The following is a 14650-nucleotide window of genomic DNA, read 5'->3' as shown; positions in this document are numbered from 1 at the left end:
GTCTGCATTCATCAGTGAAACACCTTCTGGAACAGAATTACACCTTCCATAAATGAGACCTCAGCAACCCTGGCCACTGAAAAGTAAAATCAGTTTTGAGACCATCAAATTTCTGGTGTATTTGGTGAAAAAGCCTATGTCAATACTAAAAACTCATACATTCAAAGTACAAAACAGAGACAGTTGATATAGCAGAAGAAATATGAAGACAATTAAAAGCTAGAGTAAGAGTGACTGAAGAGGTTGCACAAGGTCTATTCCATTCCCAAAACATAAAATCTGCTAGTTTATAGGTCTCATCAATAGAAACCAAAACACCAGCTAACACAGTATGCACCATCACCCAAGATTTGGTCTCAGCAAATATATGGGAAAACACAAGTGTCAGTCTTGGTCATTTCTCTGAAAAAACATCCTGAGATAAAGCAGTTAATCAGCTTGGGGGAAAATGTAAGCACCAATGGATACAAACCCTTACAACTTTATAAAACATTCTAGGAAAAGTGACAGAAGAATACAAAAGTGATGAGATTAAACGATTCTAGGATGTAGGCCACAAAATCAAGCTTACTGCTCTATCAGGAGAAGATGGCCACATATACAGGATGATTGTGAAGCACCAAGTAATTTATCAAGCTCAGGAGTCCAGGGCAGAGGGGGTTAAAGAGGTTTTTGGTTATATGTAGACTAGTCAATTGCTGAGAAAATTAAAAAGAGGCTACTGAAACCCAATTATAAAGTAAATTACACAATTAACAAAAACCAGAAATGTGAATAAACACCTGGGGTTTCTATTTTGAACTAGGATTAACAATCATCTTTTATTCTCTAGAAGGGAGGTGAAATTTTTTCTGAAACAGAAAAGCTTACACATTCACAGGTCAAGAAAAGATTGGCTTCCTTGGGTAACTTCCAAGTTACACCTGCATTTTCCATGTATCAGAGCTCAAAAAACCAGAAAATTAAGTAAACACCAGAACACAGATTCTCAGGACTACATTTGTCCATGTTCAACAGTAGTCAGTATAACAACATTAAGCCTAAATTGGTAACTAAAAATGTTACATCAGAATCACTGTTTTGACAGAACATGGCAATAGGTGCCTGTGCTTTTAGTTCTTATTTTATGTAAAAATTAGAAGCTTTTAAAAGTAAGAATTAATCCTTTTTTATCCACGGGTTTCAAAGGAGTAACCTTTACTTCACAGTGAGTATCAAGACAAGCAGAGGCAATCTGCCTGATCCACTGCATTACAGCAATAACCCCGAACTGCAAGCATAACCAATGCCAAAAAGAACCTCATACCTTAAACTACCTTTAATTGTAACATTTTTTATCAAGACTTACCATATAAGCAATAGCACACCAAGAGCCCTGGCCGCTGTTTTGGAAATTAAGTACTGCTGTGCTACATTTGAAGGAGGACAATTGGGGGTTTTGTGAAAATCAAGTCTCACAAAACAGGAATGAACTCAGTACCTCAAAAGCCCACAGGAATAGCTCTGGGCAGATTTGCAACTTTTCAGACTTGAGAAAACCTGTGAAGGAGCTGTCACTTACTCTGTGTGGCCCTGAAAGACATTCACAGAATGGATAGAAGGATCTCTGAAATCCCACAGACGGAAGGTGGTGTCGCGTGACGATGTCACCACGAGACGCTGGGTGGGATGTGTACAACAATGTGTGAGCTCCTGGTCGTGCCCTACAATCACACACGAGAACATGTAAGGTAATGAAAATAAGACTTTTCATTTCCACATACACTTGGAATGACATGCTGATGTTTTTTTCTCTTCTTCCCAAACAGAAAGGAGTAGCAATCGTTCTGAACTTTAAGCCTGTTACTGCTGTAAAAGTTTGGGAATGTATTTGAAGGAAAAAAACACGCTACTTATTTCACATTCAGTAGTGTAGGTTATTGCTGCTTAACACACCATGAACACAGCAAAAGCCTTTTGCAAGAACTAAAATTTGGGTATATTCAATTTAAACAACTATTTTTTCATAAGTTAAATAATAAGCTCAAAAGAAGACAAATTCATGCTCAGGGGATTTACAAGACTGCAATTTTAAAATATGAGCAGCAGATGGTACACACTCACATCCTGCTCCAGAGAAACAACTTTCTTTCCTCAATGGTTTAGTACCTACAAATAATCCCTCATATAAAAACAAACCACCAATTTCTTTTTTTTTTTGCGAGTGAACAAATACCTGTAAGAGAATGGACAAGTTCAGAAGTCTCTACATCATACAGATTTGCTGTCCTGTCCCACGATGCTGTCACAGCTTGCTTCCCCCCAACAAGCCAGTCAGCTGCTATCACCACTCCTTGGTGGCTTTTCAGTGAAGTTAATGGGGCTCTGACAGTGGGGCAATCACTGGAACCATCTCCATCTCCATCAGGTTCATCTTTATCTGAGATTTCAACTTCATCTTCTCCAGACACTTGCTGTAAAATGCAAGGGAAAAAAACAAGATGCAGAATAAAAGGGAAGGAGTGTCTCTAAGTTACATTTTGCAGTGTAAATGCTTCCCAAACCCCTTAATGTGAATGCGGGTAAATTAATTCTGCTGCACACATCCTATTCCAGTACTCACTATCAAAAACTTAGTTGAAGGAATATAGCCAGTAAGTTAAATGCAGTTTTAATAACTCCTTTTAACAACTTGCTGATGTGCAGCTCAGGGAACTGGAGTTGTTCAGCCTGGAGAAAAGGAGGCTCAGGGGAGACCTCATTGCTCTCTACAACTCCCTGAAAGGACAGTGCAGCCAGGTGGGTGTCAGTCTCTTCTCCCAGGGAACAAGTGATAGAACAAGAGGAAGTGTCCTCAAGTGGCACCAGGGCATGTTTAGACTGGATATTAGGAAAAATTTCTTCCCTAAAAAGTTTATCAAGCCAGTGAACTGGTGAAATCAACATCCCTGAAGGTATTTAAAAGATGGGCAGATGTCACCCATAAGGACATGGTTTAGTGGAGGGCTGTGACAGTGATGGATTAACAGCTGGACTTGATGCTCTTAAGAGATTTTTTTCCAATCTAAATAATTCTATGTTTCTACTTCATTTTAAAATGTCCTCCAAACACTTTAGCTCTGAGTATCAGTCCCCTTTACTATCTGGCAAGTGCATTACCCTAGAGTTTCATGGCAGCACATTATCAAGGGACTTTTCTCCTTTCATTTTTTAAAGGTAGGAAGCATCTGTGAGGACAATGACTATGTTAATCTTTGGGAAGACAATAATTTACAGACATATTTTTATCCACTAAAAATCAAATCACTACAGCAGTATTTGTCTGTTGGTCAATACACAGTGATCATGCAGTGCTGATGTAAACAGGACACAAATTCTTTTGCTCATCATTAAATATCATTCTCTGAACTCCTTTTACACTTAAACAAGACAAAAACATCTTTCTTTTATGTTACCTGGGGTGGAAAAGATAATATTTGTATTTTCTTTCAAAATGGAAATGAAAAATCAAATAAACGGAATCAAACATTTTCCATTCAGAAATCTATCTCATATTAAACTGTCAACTCTTGCCACTACTTAGCCTACTGAGAAGCTCCTGCTATAAATTATGTTTTCTTCACAATTTAGTAAGGGTGCTTTTAAGTCAAATAAGCATTTGACAGGTTTATACTTTAAAGTAAATACTGACTAAATAAAGGCCTGGGGACAACAAAATCAGACAGTGTGATGTATGCTGGCAAGGGTTGATTAGAAATCAATGAAGACTCAAATAAATGCCAAAATTACAAGTCTTTGACATCAGTTTTCAATCCACAGCAACTATAGCTAATACAGGTGCCTCAGTAAGTTACACTACAAAAATTTAACCAATTTAAAAAGAACTTCATTATTACAAAAAAGAAGTTATTTGACTGTTCATTCATACACTTAGTACCTTGTACAAAAAGTTAATTCGTCGATTTGAAGCTGTAAATTCTATTCTGCACCAAATGGTTTTGAAAACATGAAGGGAGTCTATTTTCAAAGAAAAGCTGAAATGCAGATGGATAAACTAAAAATTTTAAATCACAATTTGTCAGTCCTGAAATAATGTAATTTTTAAATTATATGTAAATTTGACATTCAGTCTTATCATAAAAGTTGTATCTGATGAAATTGCTGTGCAATTAGTTTGGTTGCAGCAAGCTGATTGCTTACATTGCAGTCTGCAGTTGGCTGAGGTGTAGGCAACTGTACTATGTATCTCCAGATGTGAGCTGTCTGGTCTCCAGATGCTGCACAGGGGAAGAGAAGCAAAAAAAAAGAAAAAAAACGAGATAGAGAGAATAAGTAAGAGTATTTTCATGCGAAATAAAAGCAGGCTTTAATATTACATTTAGCAATACTAAGTTGCATCTTTTCCTAATAGACACCGTTATGAACTTTATGGTAAACAAGTCTCAACATCTCAAACATAACTCATTATGCAAGATATAAGCAGCTACCAAATTAATCATTCCTACAGTGAAACATGCACTTGAATACTACACATCAGAACATGAGTCTCAACACTGCTCAATATGTAGCATTTGAATAAGGCACTTAATACAATACCAGATATTCATTTACTGTTTCTCAAAATACTGGGGTTCTTTATTCAATTACTTCTTCCATTAAATGTTTTTAATGAGAAACCCAAATTAGCAAGTGTGAAGCTATTCCTCTTCTGCTTTAAGCAACTCGGCTTAACTAGTGGCAGTTTACAGCTCAGAAGGCACCATGTGATTTTAACTCCATCTGTTTAAAATAGACTTATTCATTATTAACTAAGTACAAACTCAAGATTGTCCTTGCTATGGTCAGAACAAACATGTTCTAATCCTGCAGGATTAGAACTGCTCTCCAGCCCAACTTATACTTGTGCTCAACATTACTCTGTTTTAGCTGCAGCATCCAGCATTGGAACTTGTTAAATTTCATCCCATTAATCATCACCCAGTGCTCTCACTTATCTGGATCCTTCTGAAAGGCCTCCTGTCCCTCACAAGAATCAGCAGCACCTCCCAGTTTGATATCACCAACTTGCTAATGATGCATTCAACTCCTGCATCCAGGTCACTGATAAATATATTGAACAGGGCTGGCCCTAGAATTGATTCCTGAAGAACACCACTGGTGAGCCTCTGCAGGCAGACACAGCCCTATTTACTACAACCCTTTGAGCTCTGCCCTTCACCCAGCTGCCCACACAGCACACTGTGAACCAGCTCATCCCACAGCTGGACAACTTGTCCAGAACAACACTGTGAAGGACAGTACCAAAACCCTTACTAAAAACCAGAAAAACTTAATCCACCACATCTGCATCCACTAGGCAGGTGACCTTATCCTAGAAGGATGTCAAATAAATTAAACAGGACCTTCCCTTTGTGAACCCATGTTAACAGTGCCTGATGACTGCATTATTCTTTAAATGCCTTTCAGCAGTACCCAGTATAATCTCCATATTTTTTTCAGGAACTGAGATTAAATTAACAGGTCTGTAGTTCCACTGGTCTTTCCTCACACCCTTCTTGTAATATTGGAGTAACACTAGTCTGAAGGTACCTCTCCAGACTCCCGAGAACTTTGGTAGGTAATCAGGAGGTATCCTGCCATAACACCCACTAGTTCGTTGAGTACTCTGGGATGAATTCCAGAACATTCACCTGATAGATGATTTTAAGTGTCTGGTTTGGAGCAGGCAAGCACAAATGACAACATGACATGAAAAACACAGATGGCAAGATCTAGCTCTGATTTGTTATGCCTTCAAATATAAAAATAATTCAATCAACAAGGATGCTGACAAGCAATAGGGAGAGAGGCTACAACCAGAACAAGCTAGCAAATTACACTTATTTTCCATCAAGATTAACATACTTAACACATGAAAAAACTTTACATACCTGTAAGAGCCACTTGCTCAGTGGGATGAAACTTTATGGAGTTTACTGTATGAAACAAAGCAAAGTTTTAAGTCAGTACAGTAAAAGAATTCTTTTACAATATTTTATCATTAAAAGCATTGAAAAATCAAGTCATCTTAAGCTTTCAGCAATTTTTTGTTAGTAATCTTTTAGGTGATATGAAAGTGTAGTATCAAGGAAAGCAGCTACAATTGATAATACATACAACAACACATTTTCTAGCAAGTTATTTCCTGAATCTAGTACAAGTGGTTCATGTTAGAGAGGATAAACAAACCACATTCAAAGCTGACAGGGGATAATGCTCTGGAATTCTATAAAGAGAATTAAAGCATTCATAATTATTTCTAACTCAGTGAAAACTTACTATATGTTACCATCAACATCCTGCTTATTACTTAGCATTGCAAGAACAAATGCCTGAAAACCGGATGCAAGCAACACAAATCAGATTTCAGTCCTACAACCATATGTAATCAAAACATCAACCAACAAAGCTCTTCATTTCATTTCAGTGCATAAGATTCAATTCAAGACAGAACTCAGAACTCATTTCCATCCATTATACAAGTAAAATAGATGCTTATGTTGTTGGGAGAGCATGGTGCAATGAGTCTAAAAAGATACTCCTTAAACTGAACTAACTCTATGGTGCATTAGCTGCTGGCACCCAATACCTTTGCACCATTTCAAATCAACTGTCAAACAAAAAAAGTTTAATTACATAAAAAATATGTTATTTCTATTATAATTTATAGATGTATATAGTTATATAAAATTTATATGCAACACAATTTTTCTTTTGTTGTTGTTCAAACACAGTTGTTTACACACATCTGTTTAAATACAGGTTAGAACTTCTTATTTTCATAGTTATCCAAACAGCAATTTTAAAAGAAAACTACCAGCATGAAAGTTCAAGTGAGTGAAGTTTTCAAACATGACTTTATAGAACTTAAGAGGTTCTATAAAGTCATGCAGCAGACAATCTGAGATACCTGAACACATTAACAAGTTACCAGTTGTTTCTACGAGTTTATCTTTGTGCTGTAGGAGCTAGAAGTCATGTAGCAGGAAGAAAAAGTACAATTCACAGCTGAAGCAGAGAATTTAATTCTATCTGTACCCTTGCCACAAAGTTTGTGTGATGTGCCGAGTTATTTAACCAAACAATCCTGGTCAATAACTGAGTTCTTCACTTTCCCAGGGTATGATCACTCAAAGTGCTCAGGTCACAAGAGCAAGTTAAAGCTATGGAAAAGCTCTCCAGTTTTGGTCTATAAAATCCTGTATTCTAACTCATTAAGAGGCAGAATGGTGTTAATCAAGCTCCTGTCAAATTGGACACCAAAAACTAACATCAAAGACACTCACTGCACTGCACCTCCCCACCCAAAGACGGGTTTAGAAAACAGTTTCCACGATGTTCATACTGGTATAAAGAAGGACAAATACCTATATTTAATTAACTGTCTTAAAAACAAGATCTTTGCATTATGCAGCAAATTACATATGAGATTTTAAACAAAGAAGTGCAAAAATATATTCACCTAGCATCTGTAGTTCTAACCCAAATATAACACAGATCCTGCAAGACAGCTAATTTCTGCTTATATAAGCTTCTTTTGTTCTCCACATGCATAAGACCACAATGAGTTCTGACATTTAACTACTGAGAGTCGTAACTGTGCCTGTAAATTTCTTTATATGGACTTGTTTATTCATTTAGCATTTGCAGAACTGTCTTAATGTGCCTCTCCAATAAAGAATCATGTTACAAAACATTATCTGTATGAAAATTAGTGGAACTTCACAATTGACTTGTAAATGTTGTTGGCAAACCTGCAAGTGAAACCACAATAAACATTTGTGTAGCTGGCCAAAACACATTTCCCCTCCCATGCTCTGTTCCCAGTTTTCACAACATGCCCTTATCTTACCTGAGCCAACATGCCCTACATACTTGACAAGGCACTTCCCTGTTTCTATGCTCCACAGCAAAGCAGTGTGATCTACAAAGATTAAAAAGCAGCTGTAAATAGTTAAAAACATATGTTTTTCATTTTTACCCTTTCAACAAACAAGTTATCTTCCACTGTAGCACATACCATATGAAATAGATTTTAAATGTAGAACTCTTGACTACCACCTTATATACAAAACCTAACATTTTCTTATCATTGTACACATCTCTCCCAAAAAGTAAAGGTGCTGTCCTAATCAGATTAATTTGCAGCAAGGCAAATTGAAAGGCAAATTCTGTATAATGCTCCAGCTGTGTATTATGAAACTCAGGGGAAAAAAAAGAAGAGAAAGCATTCCATAGTGAAAAAGGCGGCCACTACAAACAGGAATTTCTATGCACAATCTATTTACTTCCTACATGGAAATCCCAAGTGCATACAGGTCACTGCAGAGCACTAAAAAAATAATTTGAAAAGGAAATCACTCCAAATGCCACTCCTTTATCCTGCCACGCCCAAAAATAATTAATTAATTAAATTATTTAAGTGGGTTGTACCTTAAAGCTGAATTGGAGAACGGCTTCCAAGTCAAATCAGGACAAAGACAAGATGTCCCACACAAAGAAAAAATGTGCCCCCTCAGCAGGCACACAAAAATTGTAACAGTTCAGTTCAAGAAGCAGAGATTTCTGGTCTGTAAGTATTAAAGTCTAGTCAATACCTTCAGATTCTGTTCCAGCTTCAAAAGAATGTCACTTCAAATTGACTGATTCTATCTGGTTATGATTTACTTTCCTAATAATTTTCCAAAACTACACAAGTCTTTACACTGATTTTTGGACTATAATAGATTTAGTGACTTGTTCATTAGTACTTGTACTCCCTCAAGTGGAAGGAATAAATCTAATAAAGTAAAAAGGACTGAAAATGAAGATTTTTAACTGCCCCTGTGTTCTGAGGCAAAAGACAATGCAAGAATACAAGAATATGCAAACTATGACCACATGTACAGCTTCTATAAAACAAAGACTAAACAATGCTGGGATAGAAAGCCTGCAGGGATCTCTGTATCCAGCCGTATGGAATTTTATGCCAGAGGTCTCCCCGAGGAAGCAGCTCCCCATGCCACCCACCCACCCTACCCAACATGCCAGAGCTCACTAAGGAGAGTGTGACCTGCATGGAAGTGAACTGGCACACACTTTAGAAAGACCAACAAGCATGCTTGAACCTTCTAAGGGAAAGGAAATTACAATTTTAAGAATTTTTCAGCTACAGAATTTCTTTAAAAGGACTCTTTCAGTGTGAAGCTCAGTTTTTGAGTATGCTTTTGATCTGTATTTGCTATAGCTTAGGGACTTAATGAGAATTTTCTAAAAATTCAAGCAACACAAAACTTTACCAGCAGAGGCAGTTCCCAACACCACTGGCTGAGTTTTCGCGACACTGACATCCCAAATACCATCCCTGTGGCCAACATATTCCTTTACCAGTTGACAGATTGCCCTTGATGTTGTAGTTTTAAAACTGGATACAATCTGAAATAGCAGAGACACCAACATTTTTTTCCACATTGATCCAAGATTAGGTAATTATTTCACAAGTAAAAATAGATAATAGCTTTTCCATGATTCTTTAATATTCTGACAAATCACTACTGTCAAAAATTTGAAATTTGATGGTAGGAAAGCAAGTTGGGATGCAAAAGTACCCCTCCTTTTTTTTTTTTTTTTCCTTTTTAATAGCAGCCCTTTTACAGAATGCAAGACAAACTATTCTACTGGAATAATGACAAGTGCAGAGTGCATTTCTCATTCAGTCTGGGTAAGGATTTTAATGGAAAAAAAAAAAAAAACAAACCAAATCCAGCAAAAGATTTTACAACTTCCCTTGCTTATTCCCAAACAAGTACACCTGGTAACTCAGACAGTCCCTGCTAGCCAGTGTAATGTCTTTGCAAAAAATGTACTTATTATATAATTCTAGTCAAACCCAGAAACATTCCAATTTAAAACACTCACTGCTGTTTTTCTTTAAAACTGCACAAAGCTAATCAAATCAAACATCAACCTGAGAGCTTATGCCTGTTTATTTGTGTAATGAAGCTTTTAAAAAAATATGTCAAACTCATCTAAACATTTGATAAGCATGCTCCCTCAAAGTGAAGCTATTAGGGGAAAAACAGAGGAAGGCTCATTAAATCCAAATTACTATGTGCATAAGTAATATCAAACAAAAGGAAGAAAAGTCTAGTAAAACAGTAAAACTAAAAGTCACTATAGTGCAGGAATGCTCAAAACACTCAGCATCTACAGAAAGGATGCAAATTGCAGAAATTCCACTTTTTATGATAAAGGAAATTGCAATATTCAAAAAAAAAAGTTTCTCTTGCTGGACACTTCCAGTGACAATTGAAACCAAGAGTTATGAAAAGATGGCTTAAAAAAGTTAAGACCACCATTACAAATACCCTATTTTACCCCACGAGTCTTGAAGCTCATGACTCTTCTTTGAGAAAGACTACCTCAAAAGCTTTGTTAAACTGAAACAAAAAGACAACTTCAATTTATCAGTGTTTTCCTCAGCGTGGAATTACAGGCAGGTATTTGACCAGTTAAATCAAAACCTTTAAATACATCAACACAAATCACATTAAGACTTACCTACAGCTTAGTAAAAGTTAGAAAGTTAATTACGTCTACATTTCAGATTCAATAAACTAAGGTTAAAATCACATTAGTTTCTGGTATTAAAATAGAAGGTCTTAAGTATGTCATTAAAGCAAATTACTTCAAAAAAGGTTTTTAAAGCTAAAAGAAAATCTGCAAGAGCATTCCAAATCCTGAGCATGTCAACTCTCCAATGATGAAATCATAATGCCCTATTTGAATTCCAAATTATCAGCTAATATGCATTTTGGTTTTACAGCAGCAGAAGGAACAGTCATTACAGATGCACTGAAAAGAAAATGGGCTAATAGTAAAGATTACTAGTTCAACCATACTGCAGAATTTCCTAAATTTTGAACACAATCCTACAGATACAACTTTCACATCGAATACAGTCCTTAAATTAAACGGACTCATGTATGAGAAGTGGAACAGCTGAATTAAATACTAACAGGAAAAGACTAATACTGCAGTGTGTTCAAACTCCAAACTTGGTATTTTCCAGCTCAGCCCGTGCTTGCATTCCATTCTGTCTTTCTAATGTTGAGTCAAACCCCCCATGCAAAAGTTTTCTAGGAGAAACTATCCCCTACCCATCAACAAACAGAATTTCCAAAACTGCTGGACAGTGGTTTCACCGGTCATTTAACAGCAAGGATGTAAAACTCCTTTTGAGGTATTAGCAGTCTTTAATTAACACACAGAAGAAAAGAGTTCAAGAACACTATCCAACAGTAAATATCCTGATACAGATATTCAGTCAACACATACTTTTTCCAAGCTTTTTTTTCCTTTCTTTTTTTGCTGCCCTTCAGCTCGCATACCAGCAATCGGATAAACTAGACAGGGCCTGGACTACTTCCTGCTTTGCTAAACATGCATAAACAATGTCACAAGACAGGAAAGGAAATATTTAAAAAACATGCAACTTGCTAAAAAGAGGTCTCCGTAGTTCACAAAATTTCTGAAGTAACTTCTGTAGATCATCATATATAAATATATAATATTTAATAATAATATAATATTATTAATAATAATATAATAATATATAATAAATAAATGACCAACCACATCCTGAATGTGTTTCACCTTTGTCTGTCCTCTTTCTTAAACTGATACAGTTTCATGTACTTCCTTCTACAAAAAGATTTGTTAATAGGGAAACAATTGTTTACTACGTAAACAAGTGAAAACTGAATACAAAGTGAAACTCTGCATGGCAAGCAGAGTGAGGCACCCTGCACCAAAGAGGCAGGGCACATTAGAAGTAAGAATGACAACTTGATCAACCCAGGACCAGTCCAGCAGCATTACACTGTGCCTGATGAAGAGAATGTCCTGTGAAGCAACTTTAAGCAGTGAGGGCAAAACTACACAGTCAAAAATGTTTTATTCCTCTTAACTAAGGTGCATAAATACTTTATTTTAAGAGTCTTTATCTTGATCTAGACAAATTAGAGATCCTGGAATTTAGTTTGCATGGAGCAAGTTACATCATTTCAGTTTATTTTAGGACTCTGCATAAACAAGTGATGCTTCCCTGGTGTTGCAACAACTTTCATAAGCCAGGCATCATTAACAGCAGCTATTACATTTTGTTAATATCAAAACATGGATTTCATATAGTGATTCCTCCATCTAAAACCAACAGTAGTTAAATTACAGAATCTTGTCCATTAACAAAAAATTAGTTTTAAGAGTACCAAGCGTTAAATCTACTCTACCTCTTTGGGATTTGGACACTGGTGGATAACCCTTGCTGCTAAAACCATGCTTTTCTGAAATCAGTTTTGCCAACTTGATATATAGCTAAGTGATGAAAAATATTCCAGTATGGAAATTTCATATGAAGGGCTTGAATTAAGAATGTTCACTTCAGCATTTTCCCCAAGAGAATGAACAGATTGCTTTAGTATTTCTTACCATGTCCTAGTGTTTTTTACCAATATTAAAGCAGTCAAGGATCAGCCTTCTCATTAGATTAAGCAAATAGTGAAAGGTTTTTTCAGGAAAAAAATTAATTCTATATGCACTGCCAATCTGAAAAATGTAGTTGTGTGCAATTACACAAAACAATTGGTTTGTAAAACTTAAGCCTCTTTTAATCTTCCACAGGCAAAAAAAAAAAAACCACCAACCAATCCAAAAAGCCACACACACAAGAAACTCCCTGTATGGTAGTAGCATAAGGTAGGGCTGAAGAGAAAACTTGTGATCTACTACCCCAATGAGTTTGGAACACAACCATTTTGGGAAACAGCATCGTTCATTCAATGCTCATAGAAAGTACAGCCATAAGAATTTCAAAGCTGTTGGACTCTTAAAACCCTAAATGTGTTTTTCCTCAGACAGGGTATTGGGGAACTACATCCAGTCAAGGTACAGATGGAAAAATCATGGTTTGTTAGAAAGTTATGTTCTTTCCTAACTCATTGCTATAGTCTCTCTGTGGGTCAAGAGGCAAAAGTTTACAGCTTTGACTCTTCTGTGTGGGGAGGAAGGAGAGGTCAAAATAAAGCACCTCTGTGAAGTCCATTAAGGTTTCAAAGAACACACTGGACAGAGATGCTCTCAATGTTGTAATTTTCTTCAGCTCCTGTCTACTCCCCAGTACATTCTGACTCAAAGTTGTGAAAAGAAATACATTAAGCACATGCAGACATCTGTTGGCTACCAATTGATACAAGAGATGTGCATAACGTTCAGGTATTAAATTCTTCACGCTCCACTACTCTTGGCTGCTTTGCTGTGCATGCATTATCAGCTCCCCAGGAGTCTCCTCCTCATACTTCCCAGCTTCCCATGCTGAAGCTGTGAGGTCTGCCTTTTGCAAGAAAGTAAAAGAAGACAAGGATTTAACACCTGCCTTAAAAATAAAAAAAAAACAAAAACAAAACAACCCCACAAAAAAAAAGAAAAACCCTAAACAAAACCAAAAAAAACAACCAAAAAACACAACACTACAGAGGGTACTAATTCATAACTACATAGTAGGTGTACCAAAACTATACAGTCCCTATTAATATCATGTTGTCACTATTTAAGTGGTCTCATTAAAGAATTTGCAAGTCATTAAGTCTTGAGAAAGAGGCACCTTTATGCATCAAATTGGCAAGAATAAAAGTTTGAAAAACACTAAAATAAAAAGGAGATCAAATAAACCACAGTAGCTTGAGTCTATTTCACTACCCTGATCTTACTCTCAAACTTTCATACTTAAGAGAAAGCATTTCCAAGACACCTAGACACCACATATCAGCCTACATTACAGGTCACCACAGAGCTGCCTATGCAGCCGGTTCACATACCAGATTCCACTGAGGTTTCCTCACATTTTATTTAACCTTAATAATGTATCATTAAATGACTCTGATACAGAGAAAAAAGAGCAGCAGGTAAACTGTCTGCAAAAATGTAAAAAGGGAAGAGAGTGAGGAAAACAAAAATACCAGGCTGATGCAGATGTACAAAATGAAAAGCATCAGAAAGGTTAACTGTCCCAGAACACCAAGCAAAAAAAAGATCACTAGCTACTGATGAGCAAGGCTTGCAACATAAAGAAAACAAACTGTTCTAATCTCATAGCTAAAAATAAAAATTAGTTTAAAAAAGAAACGTGTAATAGCACACATAGAGGCACCTACTTAAATCCCCTTTCAACTGCAATATTCAAATCTTTATTCAGAAATCCACTAGCAAGTTCTCTATTTCCCTCAGAAACAGAATTATTTTTTTAGTTCTATTTAGAAAACATCACTTCCCACATACACATGGGCACACTCTCTCCCCTCCAATATCTCTTCTTCAAAAAAGGTGAGCAATTATTGTAACAATATCATATGGTTTGGTTGAAGTAATGGGTCATTGATGAATCCAGGATAAACATACTGCTCCTTAGGAGGCAGATTTACTTACTACCCAGCTTAAAGAAACCACAATTTACAACCTAAAAGATAGTCACATTAGTCTTACATGGATGTACACATGGACGAGTAGAGATTTAATTTGTCTCATACCTTGCTAGTAGATGCCTTGTAAGTTGTCTTTAATTTCTGAGAAAGCTGACTGGTACTATGGCTGGCTGTTG

General features: G+C 36.4%; 1 protein-coding gene across 6 annotated transcripts in view; it reads right to left on the bottom strand.

Moving 5' to 3' along the window:
- The window catches only part of WDR37 (WD repeat domain 37), a 46914-nt gene that overhangs the window by 14938 nt on the left and 17326 nt on the right, over positions 1-14650 (bottom strand). For all 6 annotated transcript variants that reach the window (XM_053951162.1, XM_053951153.1, XM_053951145.1 and 3 more), the window contains 7 exons: positions 14580-14644; positions 9297-9432; positions 7871-7942; positions 5910-5954; positions 4180-4256; positions 2216-2453; positions 1562-1703 (listed from right to left, as the gene is read on the bottom strand). In XM_053951162.1, coding sequence (XP_053807137.1) covers positions 1562-1703; positions 2216-2453; positions 4180-4256; positions 5910-5954; positions 7871-7942; positions 9297-9432; positions 14580-14644 — 775 coding nt within the window. The remainder of the gene's footprint in view (positions 1-1561; positions 1704-2215; positions 2454-4179; positions 4257-5909; positions 5955-7870; positions 7943-9296; positions 9433-14579; positions 14645-14650) is intronic.

This window comes from Vidua chalybeata, chromosome 1 (genome assembly GCF_026979565.1).
Source record: "Vidua chalybeata isolate OUT-0048 chromosome 1, bVidCha1 merged haplotype, whole genome shotgun sequence".
Classification (NCBI taxonomy): Eukaryota; Metazoa; Chordata; class Aves; order Passeriformes; family Viduidae; genus Vidua; species Vidua chalybeata.
This window is presented reverse-complemented; position numbering and strand designations above follow the sequence as displayed.